Source organism: Chiloscyllium plagiosum, chromosome 25, assembly GCF_004010195.1.
Source record: "Chiloscyllium plagiosum isolate BGI_BamShark_2017 chromosome 25, ASM401019v2, whole genome shotgun sequence".
NCBI classification, from domain to species: Eukaryota; Metazoa; Chordata; class Chondrichthyes; order Orectolobiformes; family Hemiscylliidae; genus Chiloscyllium; species Chiloscyllium plagiosum.
The window spans coordinates 42359485-42376918 of NC_057734.1; the positions used below are offsets into that span (position 1 = coordinate 42359485).

The window sequence follows — 17434 nt, forward strand, 5'->3', positions numbered from 1 at the left end:
CCCCATCCAGGAGAAAGATATAAATAGAAAGCAGGAGACAACAGCTTCGCTTCACTTGGAGGTCGCCACTGATGATGTTACCTAGCCAGGTAATGAAACGTCTGGATATCAAACCTACAGCTCAGTGAGCAAACCTACACCCTAAACCTCAACCTGAGCTACAAACCTTGCAGAATCTTGAACCTAATTGTTCAACTGCTAAAGCAGCGCTATCGATACCTCCACTACAATGGCTGCAATGTTCAACTTTCTGTTCTTAGTGAAAAATTCAGAGCCTGATCTGTATGTATCTTGTTATTTAATTTTGTCTTTTTGAACTCACGTCCAATTTCTAATCAAGCTTGTGTGTTGCATTATTACTATTTGGTGTATTTGCTACTTAACAAACTTACTCTTTGTGTTAATTCAAAAAAGCCCTGGTTGAATTCACTCCTTTTAAAATGCAAGTGCATTCAGATCTGGGAGAAAAGGTATCCAAAATGGATCGAAACCTTTCTAAAGTAACCCTGTTGTGAACTACAGGGACAGGCTGAATAGGCTGGGGCTGTTTTCCCTGGAGTGTCGAAGGCGGAGGGGGTGACTTTATAGAGGTTTTAAAAAAAAAAAATCATGAGGGGCATGGATAGGATAAATAGACAAGGTCTTTTCCCTGGGGTGAGATTCACTGGTTGTAAGGTGCTTCCTGCTTCAGCCTCCGAAGGTCTGGAAGCCATCTTGAACCTAATCCCCTCCTCCTTCCGAAAACTTCATGCTGGAGGACTATTGCTCAATCTTTCATTCTTCCCAATGACTTCAAGACTGGGACTTAAATGAGACCGGTTAGTTAAGATTCCAGGATCAGCGAGTGAATTTGTAACTCACTTTATCTCCTAGAGTTAAAACTGAAGCACCTGCACATAGCTACTGGCTCATACACAAAGCATCAGGCACATTAACCACATACTTATACAGCACTAACAGCCCATTCACAGACCCTGCTTGAAAATATCATAGTCTGTTAAATTAGCATATTCGGATACAAAGTTAAACCATCAGATTATGGTTATTACACCCAAAAGTACTGAACTAAAACTTAGTGAAATAAATTTGAGATAAAGGATTATCCCTGTAAGATGAAATCAAACATCAAATCAGTGCAGAAAAAAGAAAGGGCAGTGGTAGGTACTCACTGAAATGCCCGTGTCCCTGTTCAGAATAACCTGAAGTAGGTGTGGTGGCAGAATAGGTGGTGTTTTAATCCTCTCCTCAGGTTTGTACACATAGGGATCCTGGTGGTACGGGCCAGGGGGAGAGCTTGACAGATCTGAGGAAAATCAATTGACTTAGTTATACCAGCACCGAGAAGGATGAGCAACGCTGCACCTTCACTGAAAAGAAAGAAGAAAAACAAAGTGTACAGGGGGCTTGGGGAATCAAAAAACCCTAGAATAAAGAATAGATCATAAATTGGAGGATCACATGGGGGCAATGCAGAAGGTTACAACATACGTTTGGAGCCCATGTATGTGTATCTATTCGCCTTGCTTGGTAAAGCTGGCTATTTGCAAGCACAAATCGCCACCTGGGACTATAATATAATTTGAATTATGGAGAACTCACTCAAAGTAGCAGTGGATTGACAACTTAATTTTTCTGACTTAGAAGATATTCAGGAAAGTAAGAGAAGGAAAAAAAAAAAGAGTGGTGCCAAAATTGCACCAGACGGATGATATAGTTCAGGACTTCATATAAGGAAAAAAGCAAGTATCTGGCTTATTTACAGAGCTTCATTAATCAGTGTGTTGCCAGTTCAGGGAGAAGAAAGCATGGCTGGAAAATGAGGTGGAACAAGTGAGGCATGTTTCAGGGAGGAGAGAATTTGGGAAACAGTGATCTGAATTTCAAGTTTCAAGGAGTTATGGAAAAGGCCCAAGATACAATCAATCGCAAAAATACTAACAGGAGGAGGGTTAACTTGAGCAGGTTGCAAGGAGATCTGGGGCAGGTGGGTTGAAATCAAAATTGTGGGGTGGACAAAATTGTTATGGGAAAGGATGCCTTTAACACAAAAGGAAATGCTTGCTACAGGGTACTGAAGGTAGTGCAGCAACTCATCAAGGCTGTGCTGTGCTGACAGCATCTTCCAAATACACAGTCTCTCTGGACTACAGAACAAAGGCAGCAAATTCAGCTCCAGATTATGTATGACCCTGACGTGGAATTATGGTTCTTTTACTGTCACTGGAATTCTGGACCTCCCTCCTTAACAGCACTATGGGTCTATCTACACCAGGTAGACAGTTGCAGTCCAACATTACCTTCAAGGGCAATTACAGCATGCAACAAATAGTGACTTTGTCAATGAGACTCACATCCCAGAAATGAACAAATGGTTGTTGGCGCTGGTGAACATCAGGAGGTAAGGGCATCCAAACTTGGAGCTCTCTGGATGACCAAAGATACAGCAAGTTAAATATGAAACAGAAAAAGGTCACCTGATGACATTTGTAAGGTTTATAATGCAATAGAAAACCAATCTGAAAATAGAAAGGACAGAGGATATCCAAAAAGGAATAAGAAGGGGAAAGAGATAACATGAGAACAGGTTGGCTGGCAACATAAAAAGGGAATGCAGAAGTATTCTGTAAGCAGATAAATAGTAAAATGATAGTTAAAGGAAGGATGGGACTGATTCAGGATCAAAGATGATTTTCTTGCTGAGTCAGAGGCATGACTGAGCTGTCAAATGAGTAACTTACTGCTGTCTTCATTAGAACAGATGATGCTGTCAATGTAGCACGAAAGGAGGTGGGAATCAATGCTGGATAGGATATAAATAGAGTTTTAAAAGAGATGGTAGTTAAGCTATTATTTGACAATGACAGTCTACAATGGATATATTCTGGGTTGCTAAGGTAATGCAGACCATCCGCAATCTTCCAATTCTCTTTAGATATTGAGCCAATCCAAGAGGACTGTTCGATTGCAAATTGTTTAAAAAAAAAAGAGGGATAAACCCAGCAACTGTAGGCTCAACCATGTGTGATAGGTAACCTTTCAGAGACCATAATCAAAGAGAAGATTCACTGCGCTTCAAAAACAACAGGTTAATGTATGAAAACTAGCACTAAGGTCAAAGCGTATAGCTGTGAAGGCTGGAGATCAGAAATCTCCAGAAAGCTATTGCAAAAACTGACTCAAAACATTAACTCTTTTTCTTTCCCCACAGATGTTAGCACTTTTAATTTTTTATCACTGCTAGCACCGATTTATTAAAAGTAAATCTTGTTTGACTAATTAGATTGGGAGGTGAAGTAACAGAGTTGATGAGGGTAATGCAATTGATGTACATGTCGACTTTCAAAAGGGTGTTTGACAAAGTACAGTATAGACTTGTTAGCATAATTAAAGCTAATTGAGAGTGGTGGTGAATGGTTATTTTACAGATTGGAAGGTGGTGTAACCCAGGGCTTGCTATTAGGCCATTATTCTTTATGACTTGTCCTTTTAGACTAAAGTTTCAAATTTGTAGATGACTATTCAGCCTAGAATAGTTAACAATATGGAGGGTGGGATTTCAGGAAGACGAACAGATTTGTGAATGGGGCAGATGCATTGCAATGAAATTTAAATGGAGAGAACATAGAAACAGGGAGTAGGCATTCAGACCGTTGAACCTGTTCGGCCATTTTAGATTATATTTGATCATCATCTCAATGCTAATTTCTGGCACTATCAGTGCAATCCTTGATGTCATTAGTATCTGAAGCATACTCAATGAATAAACTTTCACGGTTCTCCAGGGAAGAGAGAGTTCCAAAAATGCACCTACCCTCTCAATGTAGATTTTCCTCCTTATCACAGTTCTAATGGCATCCCTCATGGAGAGGCTGCTGCTCTGGTTCTAAACCTCCTAGCCCAATGGAATATCTCAAGGATAAAGGCCCAGTCCCTAGTCTCTCCTCACAGGACATTCCCACCGTCCCAGGAATTATTCTAGTGAATCTCTGCTACCCTGTCTCTTTGTCCTTCCATGAGTAAGGGGATTAGAATGACACAGAATGTACTAGGTGCAGTGTAACCAAGGTGCAATACAATTGAAGTAGGAGTATTACTGTTGTACTCAAATCCTCTTGTGTTAAAGGCCAACAAATCAATTGCTTGCTACACCTGCGCAGTGGCTTTTTGTGATTTATGAATGAGATCATCCAAGTCCCTTTGGACACTGACATTTCCCAATTTCTCATCTTTTAAGAAACAATCTTATTCTCCATTCTTCCGACCAAAGTGGATAAGCTTAACCACATTTGCCCACATTATATTCCATCTGCCATTATCTTGGCCATTCAGTCTGCCTAAATCAGCTTGAAGCCCCTTTGCACGCTCCTCACAAATCTCACTCCCAATATGGTGCCACCTATAAACATGGAATTATTACATTGGGACCCCTCACTGGCACTGACTGTACAGTTTGGGCCCAAGCACTCATCACAAACTGCCAACCTGCAAACAATCCACCTATCCCTGCTCTGTTTTTATTGTGTTAGCCAATCCTCAGTCCATGCAAATAAAATAACCATTATTCCTAATGTTGTAATTTTGTTCACTAACTTCCTGCGTGAGACCTTACTGAAAGCCTTAGACCCACTGTTGGAATATTGCGTGCAATTCTGGTCTCCTTCCTATCGGAAAGATGCTGTGAGACTTGAAAGGGTTCAGAAATGATTTACAAGGATGTTGCCAGGGTTGGAGGATTTGAGCTATAGGGAGAGGCTGAACAGGCTGGGGCTGTTTTCCCTGGAGTGTCGGAGGCTAAGGGGTGACCTTATAGTGGTTTACAAAATGATGAGGGGCATGGATAGGGTAAATAGACAAAGTCTTTTCCCTGGAGTCGGGGAGTCCACAACTAGAGGGCATAGGTTTAGGGTGAGAGGGGAAAGATATAAAAGAGACCTAAGGGGCAACTTTTTCACAGAGGGTGGTACCTGTATGGAATGAGCTGCCAGAGGATGTGGTGGAGGCTGGTACAATTGCAACATTTAAAAGGCATTTGGATAGGTATATGAATAGGAAGGGTTTGGAGGGATGTGGGCTGGGTGCTGGCAGGTGGGACTAGATTGGGTGGGGATATCTGGTCAGCATGGACGGGTTGGACCAAAGGGTCTGTTTCCATGCTGTACATCTCTATGACTCTATGACATCATATCCACTAGTTCTCTCTTATCTTTAGGGGAGGTGGTAGCACAGTCACAGTGTCACTGGCCTAGTGATCCAGAACCCCAGGCTATGTAGGTTCAAATCCTACATGGCACTTACAGAGTCATACAGAACAGAAAGAGATCCTTCAGTGCAACTCGTCCACAATGACCAGACATTCCAATCTGACTTAGTCCCACTAGCCAGCACCCAGCCCATATCCCTCTAAATCCTTCCTAATCATTTGCCCATCCAGGTGCCTTTTAAATGTTGTAATTGTACCAGCCTCCACTACGTCTTCCGGTAGCTTGTTCCACACATGCACCAACCTCTGAATGAAAATGCACCCCTCATTTCCTTTTTTAAAGCTTTCCCCCTCACCATAAACCAATGCCCTCCAGTTTTCGACTCCCACACCTTGACTATTCACCCTATCCACACTCCTCATGATTTTATAAACTTATATAAGGTTAGTATGTAATCTATAACCTCAGTCTCCAACGCTCCAGGGAAAAACGCTCCACCTATTCAGCGTCTCCTTATACCTCAGACCCTCCATACCTGGCAACATCCTTGTAAATCCTTTCTGCACACCCTCAAGTTTTAACAACATCTTTCCTAAAGAATGGAAACCAGAATTGTTTGCAGTATTCTAAAACGTGCCTCATCAACGTCTTGTACAGCTGCAACATGAATTCCTACTCCTATACTCAATGTTCTGACCAATGAATACAAGCAAGGAACCTGTGCACCTGCACCGCTACGTCTCCTTGTTCAGTAACACTCCCCAGGACCCTCCGATTAACTGTATAAATCCTGCCCTGGTATGCCTTACCAACACCTCACATTTATCTAAAATAAACTCCACCTGCCATTCCTTAGCCCATTGGTTCATCTGATCAAGGTCCCACTGTGCTGAGATAATCTTCTTCACAGTCCAGTGCACCACATATTTTGGTGTCCTCTGCAAACTTACTAACTAGTTTGAAAAGCATCTTTACCACCACCCTCTGTCTCTTACCCTCAAGCCAATTTTGTATCTAATTGCCCAGCTCCCCCTCGATTGCATGTGATCTAACCCTACCAGTTTACCATGCAGAACCTTGTCTTGGTGAAATCTGAATTCAATAAATTTGTCTCATGACGACTATGGTCATAAAATGATGACTATGACTGCTGAAGGTCATAAAATCCCATCTAGTTCACAAATGCACTTTAGGGAAGGAAATCTCCCATCCTTACCTGGTCTGGCCTACACGTGGCTTTAGACCCACAGCAATGTGGTTGACACTTAACTGCCATCTGAGCAACACTTGCTGGCTTAGCCAGTGAGGCCCACATCCCATGAACAAATTACTGTTAATAATGGCTTCAAAACAAAAACTTAGTGTTGTTAAATTTCTTTCCAAATCTATTGTGTCTCAAAACAATAATCTGATTGGGCAAAGTTTTCAGTTATAATTTCTTTTATGACAGTCATATTTTCCTACCACTGATATCAGGTTAAAAGTCAGTAGTTCCCAGATTTCTCACTCCCTCCTTTCATAACAGCAAGGTTTCAAATGTAACCCTGCAAGGCTGCAGGCACCATTCCAGAATCAGTAGGATTTTGGGCAATGATTACCAATGCATGTGGATGTAGATCATTGGGTATTGGAATTGGTCAACTTTCAGTCCTGATAGCTAGCCATCCTGGTGAATCTCCTCTGCACCTTCTCCAGTGTAATCACATCACCAGACAGGAGGAGGCCTGCTGATATCAGCACGAGAATATAATCAGCTAATCTTCTGGTGATCCAGATTCAACTCCTACCACTGCAGATGGTGGAATTTGAATCCAATAAATAAAAAAATCCAGAATTAAGAATCTAATTGTTGACCGTTAACTGAAACCATTGCTGACTGTCGGAAAAATCCATCCTTGCTAACATCAGGGGCTAGTGCCCGAATTGGGAGAGCAACAGCCACACAGTCATAATAAGGGAATCATACCTCACAGGCCAAGTCCCAGACACCACAATTACCATCCCTGGATCTGTCCTGTCCAACCAACAGGACAGACCCAGCAGAGGTAGCAATGCAGCATTATAGTCAGGAGGGAGATGCCCCGGGAATGCTCAACATTGACTCCGGACCTTTTCCTTATGAAGTCTCACAACATCAAATCAAACGTGGGCACGGAAACCACATACCATCCTCCTTCAGTTGATCAATCAGTACTCTCTTTCATGTTGAAGAACACTTGGAGAAACCGCTGAGGGTGAAAAATGTATTCTGGGTGGGGGATTTCAATGTCAACTTCCACAATTATCCCCATCCTCAATGATGGAAGAGGGCAGCACATCAGTGTGTCTACAGCAACCTTCAGCCAGAGATGCTGAGTGGATGATCCAGCTTGGCCTCCTCCAGTGGCCCCCAGCATCATAGATACCAGGCTTCAGTCAATTTCATTTCACTCCACATGATATCAAGAAACAGTTGGAAGCACTTAATACTGCAAAGCCTTGGGGCCTTAACAACATTCCTACATTAGTACTGAAAACTTATGCTCCAGAACTTGCTGCTCCCCTAGCCAAGCTCTTCCAGTACAGTTACAACACTAGCATCAAGCCAACAATGTGGAAACTTGCCCAGGTACATCTTGTACACAAAAAACAGCACAAATCCAGTGCGGCCAATTATCATCAATTACCATTATCAGTCTATCCTCAATCATCAGTAAAATGATAGAAGGTGTCATCAACAGTGCTATCAAGATGTGCCTGCCCAGTGATGCCCAATTTGGGTTCCACCAGGACCACTCAGCTCCTCACATCATTATAGCCTTGGTTCAAACATGGACAAAAGAGTTAAATTCCAGAGATGAGGTGTGAGTGACAGCTGTTGGTATCAAGGCTGCAATCACCAACTGTGCCATCAAAAAGCCGAAGCAAAACTGGAATCGGTGGATATCGAGGGAAAATTCTCCACTGGTGGAGTCATACCTGACGCATCGGAAGGTGGATGCAGTTGTTGGAAGTCAGTTATCTCAGCTCCAGGACATCTCTGCAGGAGTCCCTCAGGGTAGTGCCCTCGGCCCAACCATCTTCAGCTGCTTCAGCAATATAAATGACCTTCTTTCCATCAAAAGGTCAGAAGTGAGATGTTCTCTGATGATTGAACAATGTTCAGCACCATTCATGACTCCTCAGATACTGAAGCTGTCCATGTTCAAATGCAACAAGACCTGGACAATATCCAGGCTTTGGATGACAAATGGCAAGTAACATTTGCATTGCACAAATGCCAGGCAATAAGAGGCAATCTAAACACCACCCCTTGAGATTCAGTGGCGTTACCATTGTTGAATCTCCCACTATCAACATACTTGTGGTTACATTGACCAGAAACTCACTTGGACTCGCCATATAAACACAATGACTCCAAGGGCAGGTTAGAGGTTAGGAACACACTCATCTCCTGACCTTATAAAGCTTGTCCACCACCTGCAAGGCACAAGTCATCAGTGTGATGGAATACTCTCCGCTTGTATAAATGGGTGCAACAACAGTCAAGATACCATCCAGGACAAAACAGCCTGATTGATTGGCACCATCCATAAGCATCCAATCCCTCTACCAATGATGCAGAATAGCAGCAGTGTGTACTAATAGGAAGCTGCATTGTAGACATTCACCAAAAATCCTTAAACAGCACCGTCCAAACCCATGACCACTTCCATCTAGAAGGACAAGGGCAGAAGACACATAGGAATATCACTACCCCGCAAGTTTCCCTCCAAACCACTCACTATCCTGACTTGGAAATGTATCGCCATTCCTTCACTGTCGTGGGTCAAAATCGTGGAATTCTCTCTGTAAGGGCATTGAGAGTGAATCTACAGCACATGGACTGCAGTGGTTTCAGAAGGCATTTCACCACCACCTCTGCAAGGGTAAACAGGAACGGGCAGTAAATGCTGGCCAGCCAGCCATGCCCACATCCCACAAAAGAATGAAAAAAAAAATCCATCCTATAGTATAGTAACAGAACTGCACACAGTACTTCAGTTGGGGCCTAAAACTTGTATACAACTCCAACATAACTTTCCTGTTCTTATAATCAATGTCATGACTGATAAAGACAAATGTTCTCCCTCATATACCCTATGAACCTCTCTAGCCACTTTCATTAATCTATGGTAAAGCACCCCTGCTCCCCTGATCTCAAATATTCCGGGGGATTCCCTGTATGTTTCTTTCTGCAGGCAGGTACAATAAACTGATGTTGTTTCTCTGCCATTTTCTTGTTGATGATTACCAATTCTCCCGTAACGGACCACATTCGTTCTTGCGAACCTTTTCTTTTTCGGAAACCTACAGGAGGCTTCACAGCCTGTTCTTATGTCTCTTGTTACTTTACATTCTGTTCTCCCCATCAGTTTCTTCAAATTCTAAATAGTTGAGAATTCTAAAATATTCCTAATGCTCAGGTTTACTACTTTTTTTGGCAACTTTATAAGCCTTCTCCTTCGATCTGATACCATCTTTAACTTTCTTCTCTTTCGGGGTGTATGTGCTTTAGGGAAATGCATGGTTGTTGCATAAAATGAATTAGTTCTAAGTACCAGACATTGCCTGTCAACCGTCACACCTATTTGCGTACTTTCCCAGCCCATCACAGCCAATTTGCTCCTCAAACCTTCTTAGTTTCATTTGTTAAGATTGGAGATCCTAGTTTTGGATTGAAATGGTAAAGTTAATCATTTGACAGGAAGATTGAGGAGAGGCAACATGAACAAAATGGTACGATTTTAAAATGGGTACATGCAGAGAGACCTGATGGTGTGTATATACAAACCTTTGCCCGATGCACAACAAGCTGAGAAAGCTGTTAAAAACAGCATATGGGTTCCTTAGCTTTAGTAACTGAGACAGAGTACAAAAGCTAGAAAATCATGTTAAATCTTGATAAAGTACTGATTAGGTCTCAAATATCCAAGTTGCGTGTTCAATTCTGGGTATCACACTTTATGAAGATGTCAAGACCTTAAGAGGGTACAGAAAAAAAAATTGGAAAGCTACTTAAGATGGGAAACTTCAGTTAATTGGAGAGACTGGAGTAACTGGAGTTATTCTCCATAGGAAAGAGGATAAGAGGAGATTGGATAGAGCTGTTTTGGTACAATAAATAAGGAGAAACTATTTTGAGTCATCGAACAGCTGGCAACAGCAAAAGAACCAGGTGGCAGCTTGAGGAGATTAATTTATTTTATACAGTGAGTGGTGTTCTGGAATGCAATGTCTGAGAGGGTGACTGAAGCAGCTCACTGGCATCCTTCAAAGGGGAACTGGCTGAATAACTGATGGGAACAAACATACATGGCCTTGGGGAGAGGAGTGAGGGGGGAATAAAAAGGAAAGTGGAATTAATTGGAGAGCTCTTCCAAAGAGCTGACACCAAGAGTGACAGAACGGTTCCCATTTATGCTGCATATCTGACGATTCAGTCTGTCCTTATTGACATTCTCTCCACCGCACTTGGCACCCACCTGACACATCTGAGCTTTTCTGTGAATCCACCATCAGTGCATCAAACACTTCAAAATCAGTCTGGGCCACCCGGATAACGTTATTGATGGTACCAAGCTGACTGGTGGTAATGGGCTGCAGACAAGACATAAAACAGTCAACACTCAAGAATCACAACCATGGTCAAAGTTGAACTCCCAGGCAGCACAGACCTCTGACACCATCACTGTCACGTGTAGAATGATTGTTGCATGTAAGAATCATACTATCGCCCAGTCCTAAGGTCATCACCATACATCGGCGACCTACAATCTAGCATGTAATCTACATCGGCTATTTTCTCTCCATACAGATGCTAACTGCACAGGCTGTGAGTTCCTGCTTCTGGAGGTAGGTCTATGGGATATTAGATTAGATCAGATTCCCTACAGTATGGAAACAGGCCCTTCGGGCCAACTATTCCGCACCGACCCTCTGAAGAGTAACCCACCCAGACCTATTCTCTCTGACTAATGCACCTAACACTATGGGCAATTTAGCATGGCCAATTCACCTAACCTGCACATTTTTGGACTGTGGGAGGAAACCGGGGTACCCGGAGGAAACCCACGCAGACACGGGGAGAATGTGCAAACTCCACACAGACAGTCGGCCGAGGGGGGAATTGAACCCGGGCCCCTGGCACTGTGAGACAGCAGTGCTAACTACTGAGACACCATGTAAGGACACAGATCAAAAAGACTTGGCTAAGCAATGGCTTTCTGTTCACCAGCTCCAGCCTTCAATACCACTGGATAGTCTTAGTATTTTTTCCGCAATCTTAGAAATACAAAAATCCAGCCACTTCTCCATGTCCTAAACATTATAGGGACCCCGACCCTATAATGTGGTTGAATAAGGCAGCACCATGTCCAATTCTATCAGACAGACCATCTGAAATTTCCTACCATCAGCAGCATCTCATACCTCTGACGTATCATGGGTCCACTGGCCGTCCACATAGAACTTATATTGATGCTCACCCTCTGGGAGATCCAAAATTGCCACAAAGTTATTGTGACTGTGGGGGAGAAAAACAAAATTGGAAAAGACAGTAAACATGAAATCAAAATGTCCCTTTGTCCATTATCAGTATGCAGTGAAATAGACAGAAAACTGTACAGGAAACACTCCAAATGTTTAGAAGTCTCTATGATTAACCAAGTGTAGCATGACAGCATTGTTGACAAGACCTTCCCTTCCTTTCATTAGTAAAATGGTGGGGTGGCGTTTGCCACGTTGTATTTGTATTGCCTTCTGTAGACACCTGGGCAATTTTCCACTTTGTTTCGATAGTTACAGTTGTTGTAGCTGCACTGGAATAGCTTGGCCAGGGACACAACCAGTTCTCCCACAATACAGGCAGGATGTTGTGCACTTAGTTATTTCTTAATATCATCAAGATTTGTGATAATGGGGACCCCAGAAGGAGGTTTAGATGGATCATCTATTTAGCACTTCAGGATGACAAAGGCCATGAAAGGTTCACAATTTTTCCGTTGGAGTGTTAGGTCACCCCATCAGCGAGTCATACAGCATGGAAACTCGTTCAACTCCGTCCAACTCGTTCATGCCAACCAAGTGTTCTAAACTAAACTATGCCTGCTGGCCTGCGTTTGGCCCATATCCCTCCAAACATTCCTATTCATGTACTTATCCACATGGCTTTTAAATGTTAACTGTACCTGCATCCACTACTTCCTCTCGCACACACGAACCACTCACTGTGTAAAAAAGGTTGCCTCATGTCCTTTTAAAAACTTTCTCCTCGCACCTTAAAAATATGCCTCCTCGTTTTGAACTCCCTCCCCCCCAGGGAGGAGAGCTTTGTTTTTCATCTTATCTCAGATGTTTGTGAAGCATCCCAATAGTTGTTCAATTGTCCACTGACTGAATGTGGCATGAATGCAGAAGTTCTGATCTCATTTACTGGTCATCAGATTGGTTAGCTCAATCGATAACTTTCTGCTTTTACTGTTAGCATGCAATTTATCCTGGCTTCACCAGGCTGGCACATCACCTTTAGGTATGCCTTGTGCTTGCTTCAAGTATGCTTCCTTATACTTCTTAGATAACCATAACTCAGGTAGCCTGGTTTGATGCTAATGAGATTGAGAGATGACCTAGACCATTTTGTCAAATACAATTCTGCTGCTGCTGATGGTCCATAACACCTCCAAATATGAGCTTCCAGGTCCGATATTAATCCATCCTGTTTATTATCACAGTAAAAGGTACTTTCAATAAGAAAAACAACCTCATCTTCACAAGACTGTGCAGTGCTCATTTCTACCTCTGGCAGTGTGGGCCTGCGATGAGTGGCCAGAGAATCAACAAGGAGGAAAGACTTTATAGAACTTGTCTTCACTATGTGCCCTAACCTAAGTGTGTGCCAGTTTTCGGCAGCATGTTTAAGATCTCGTGCAATTCCAATCAGGAACCTGAAGTGCTATGCTCAAAGTGTGCATAGCCAGCACTAAGCCAAAACAATCCGCTAGGCCCCTGTAGTCACTGCAGGTGACAGCTCAGACTTGTGCCAAGCTGATAACCAGGAATCCAGAGAGGATTATGAAAGTGAAAGGATTATGAAGTCTTCCACCTAGGAACCCTCCAACCACAAGGGATGAACTCAGATTTCTCCAGTTTCCTCATTTCCCCTCCCCCCAACCTTGTCTCAGTCCCAACCCTCAAACTCAGCACCACCTTCCTAACCTGCAATCTTCTTCCTGACCTCTCCGCCCCCACCCCCACTCCGGCCTATCACCCTCACCTTTACCTCCTTCCACCTATCGCATTTCCAACGCCCCTCCCCCAAGTCCCTCCTCCCTACCTTTTATCTTAGCCTGCTTGGCACACCCTCCCCATTCCTGAAGAAGGGCTCATGCCCGAAACGTCGATTCTCCTGCTTCTTGGATGCTGCCTGACCTGCTGCGCTTTTCCAGCAACACATTTTCAGCAGGATTATGAAAGTGCCTACCTTCTGGTAAGTGGGATTTTGTTGGTCCATCCATTAAAGGACCCAGAAATAAAGACTTCCTTCCCACCTCCTTTCCATCGAAACACTGTTGGACGAGCGTGTTTGGAGATTTTGTCAGAAACCTCTAAGTCTTGTTGCCAGGCAAAGTACTCCTTCGCCAGTGGGGCCTTGAAAACACAAGACAATGGGAAAGAGTAATTTACTCTGAGTATCCTTTATGCATTAATATTTCCAATCACTTTTGTTAACCTGATTCTGTTTGCCGAGCTGGGAATTTGTGTTGCAGACGTTTCGTCCCCTGTCTAGGTGACATCCTCAGTGCTTGGGAGCCTCCTGTGAAGCGCTTCTGTGATCTTTCCTCCGGCATTTGTAGTGGTTTGTATCTGCCGCTTCCGGTTGTCAGTACCAGCTGTCCGCTGCAGTGGCCGGTATATTGGGTCCAGGTCGATGTGCTTATTGATTGAATCTGTGGATGAGTGCCATGCCTCTAGGAATTCCCTGTCTGTTCGCTGTTTGGCTTGTCCTATAATAGTAGTGTTGTCCCAGTCAAATTCATTAGATTAGATTAGATTACATTACAGTGTGGAAACAGGCCCTTCGGCCCAACAAGTCCACACCGAAGCGCAACCCACCCGTACCCCTTACCTAACGCTATGGGCAATTTAGCATGGCCAATTCACCTGACCTGCACATCTTTGGACTGTGGGAGGAAACCGGAGCACCAGGAGGAAACCCACGCAGACACGGGGAGAACGTGCAAACTCCGCACAGGCATTCGCCCGAGTCAGGAATTGAACTCATGTTGCTTGTCATCTGCGTGTGTGGCTACTAAGGATAATTGGTCATCTCGTTTTGTTGCTAGTTGGTGTTCATGCGGATGTGGATCGTTAGCTGTCTTCCTGTTTGTCTTATGTAGTGTTTTGTGCAGTCCTTACATGGGAGTTTGTACACTACATTGGTTTTGCTCATGCTGGGTATTGGGTCCTTCGTTCTGGTGAGTTGTTGTCCGAGAGTGGCTGTTGGTTTTTGTGCTGTTATGAGTCCTAGTGGTCGCAGTAGTTTGGCTGCCAGTTTGGAAATGCTCTTGATGTATGGTTGTGTGGCTAGTCCTTTGGGTTGTGGCATGTCTTCGTTCCGTTGTCTTTCCCTTAGGCATCTGTTGATGAAATTGCGCGGGTATCTGTTTTTGGCGAATACATTGTATAGGTGTTCTTCTTCCTCTTTTTGAAGTTCTGGTGTGCTGCAGTGTGTTGTGGCCCTTTTGAATAGTGTCTTGATGCAACGTTTGTGTGGTGTGTTGGGGTGGTTGCTTTCGTAGTTCAGGACTTGGTCTGTGTGAGTGGCTTTCCTGTATACCTTTGTGGTGAATTCTCCGTTCGGTGTTCTCTGTACCATCACGTCTAGGAATGGGAGTTGGTTGTCCTTTTCTTCCTCTCTCGTGAATCAGATTCCTGTTAGTGTGGCGTTGATGATCCGGTGTGTTTTCTCTATTTCCGTGCTTTTAATGATTACAAAGGTGTCATCAACATATCTGACCCAGAGTTTGGATTGAATTTCTGATGATGTCCAAGAATTCCTGTGTTGACTATGTAGTGTGTCTGGATCCGCTGATCAGGTGTTTCAGTTTCTGCTGTCGTTCTCTAGCCAGTTTGTGTGATGGTGTCCCTGGTAGTGATACTATGGGTCTGAGTGGGATGTCTGGTTTGTGCACTTTAGGTAGTCTATAGAATCTGGGGGGTGTTGTTGCTTTCAGGTTTCATTCTCTGTAGGTCTGACCTGGTTATCTGGCCGTTTTTTTTGTAGGTTCCTCAGTGTGTTGTTTATCCTATTGGTAAGCACTCATCCACAGATTCAATCAATAAGCACATCGACCTGGACCCAATATACCGGCCACTGCAGCGGACAGCTGGTACTGACAACCGGAAGCGGCAGAGACAAACCACTATAAATGCCGGAGGAAAGATCACAGAAGCGCTTCACAGGAGGCTCCCAAGCACTGAGGATGTCACCTAGACAGGGGACAAAACGTCTGCAACACAAATTCCCAGCTCGGCGAACAGAACCACAACAATGAGCACCCGAGCTACAAATCTTCTCACAGATTTTGTTAACCTAAGTTTAGAAAAACTGATTGAATGGCATCAGGTTTTTTTCATCACATCCTTTTAGATAAATATATAGAAAAATCTAACTCCCTGATAAATCACAAACTTTCATCAAAGAGTGCTTGAGTTGGAAGGACCCAGAAATAAACTTCCCACTGTAATAATACTGAGTGGCAATAACAATGCAACAATTGGATTTAAGCGAGGCATAAATCAGACAAAGTTTCTGCTACCAACCAACACTCACTGCCCTCTCTTCAAAGGGCATACAATGCTGACCCCAGAGATGATGTCCATATTTCTCCAGCAGGTGCAGCATACCCTGCCAACACTCACTATCTGGACTCATAAGTGAATAATGACTTCTCGGACAAGTTAAACACAGCAGATTGGAACTATACTGGTTAAGACAGCAGTGACAGAATTGGAAAAACACCACAATCCTGTGTAGAGATACCATTACTTTGATTTCCTCAGCATGAAAGATGTCAGCATCCTCTGGGCTATCCATCAGGATCTTTGGTCGGTCATGCTCTTTGGCATGAATAGCGCTGCCAGTACTGTCCCTCCGGACGGTTTTGTGAACCCCTTGGCGGTCCATTGCTGCACGGTCACTGCTTGTGTTACCCATCTTCTCTTTCTTTGTTTCTCTGTTCGGTGCATCAAATTTTTAACTGAAGCAAAAAAGGAAAAAAAAAATAAAGATCAATCTAAGAAAATCCAAACATGTGGTTTGGATTAATCGGTGACCATAATTCCAGCCTCGAATGACTGTCTGAGTGGAGTTTACACATTCTCCCCACTACAGCCTGGATTTCCTTCCACAGTACAATTTTACCAGTGTAACTATGCTGTTCATTTAACAAGATTATTCTGTCCTTGGTTTTTTTTTTAAAATCGAGGGGTCGTAAAGACAGAGGTTCTGAGATGTCTGGAAATATCGAGTCGAAAAAGGTTTTAAGATTTCTTTTAAGTTCTTGTACAATGAAAGGGGAGTGGCCAGTTCAGGGGTTTCTTTCTGGTTTGGTTTTAGCAAGCAGTCTGTTTGAAGCTGCTGGTCAAGTTTTTAGCTGGGGACCCAAAGAATCAGTTCCATGTGTTGCAATTGTACCAGCCTCCATCACTTCATCTGGCAGCTCATTCCATACACGTACCACCCTCTGTGTGAAAACATTGCCCATTAGATCTCTTTTATATCTTTCCCCTCTCACCGAAACCTATGCCCTCTAGTTCTGGATTCCCCCATGCCAGGGAAAAGACTGTCTATTTATCCTATCCATGCCCCTTATGATTTTATAAACCTCACTGAGGTCACTCCTCAGCCTTCGACGCTCCAGGGAAAACAGCCCTAGCCTACTCAACCTCTCCCTATAGCTCAAATCCTCACAACATTCTTGTAAATCTTTTCTGAACCCTTTCAAGTTTGACAACATCATTCCGACAGGAAGGAGACCAGAATTACACGCAATATTCCAACAGTGGCCTAACTAATGTCCTGTACAGCCGCAATATGACCTCCCAACTCCTGTACTCAATACTCTGACCAATAACGGAAAGCATACCAAACGCTTTCTTCACTATCCTAGCTACCTGCGACTCCACTTTCAAGGAGCTATGAACCTACACTT

At 43.5% G+C, this 17434-nt stretch overlaps 1 protein-coding gene across 3 annotated transcripts in view; it reads right to left on the bottom strand.

Moving 5' to 3' along the window:
- The window catches only part of LOC122562792 (5'-AMP-activated protein kinase subunit beta-1-like), a 28940-nt gene extending 12439 nt beyond the window's left edge, over window positions 1–16501 (bottom strand). Inside the window, exons 1-5 of one of the 3 annotated variants that reach the window (XM_043715985.1) lie at window positions 16264–16501; window positions 13702–13868; window positions 11652–11745; window positions 10706–10820; window positions 1170–1303 (exon numbers count right to left, since the gene is read on the bottom strand). In XM_043715985.1, the coding sequence (XP_043571920.1) occupies window positions 1170–1303; window positions 10706–10820; window positions 11652–11745; window positions 13702–13868; window positions 16264–16437 (684 nt within the window). In that variant the 5' untranslated portion in view covers window positions 16438–16501. The remainder of the gene's footprint in view (window positions 1–1169; window positions 1304–10705; window positions 10821–11651; window positions 11746–13701; window positions 13869–16263) is intronic. The other 2 variants (XM_043715984.1, XM_043715983.1) reach the window with 2 other exon arrangements.
- Between the last annotated feature and the right edge of the window lie 933 nt (window positions 16502–17434).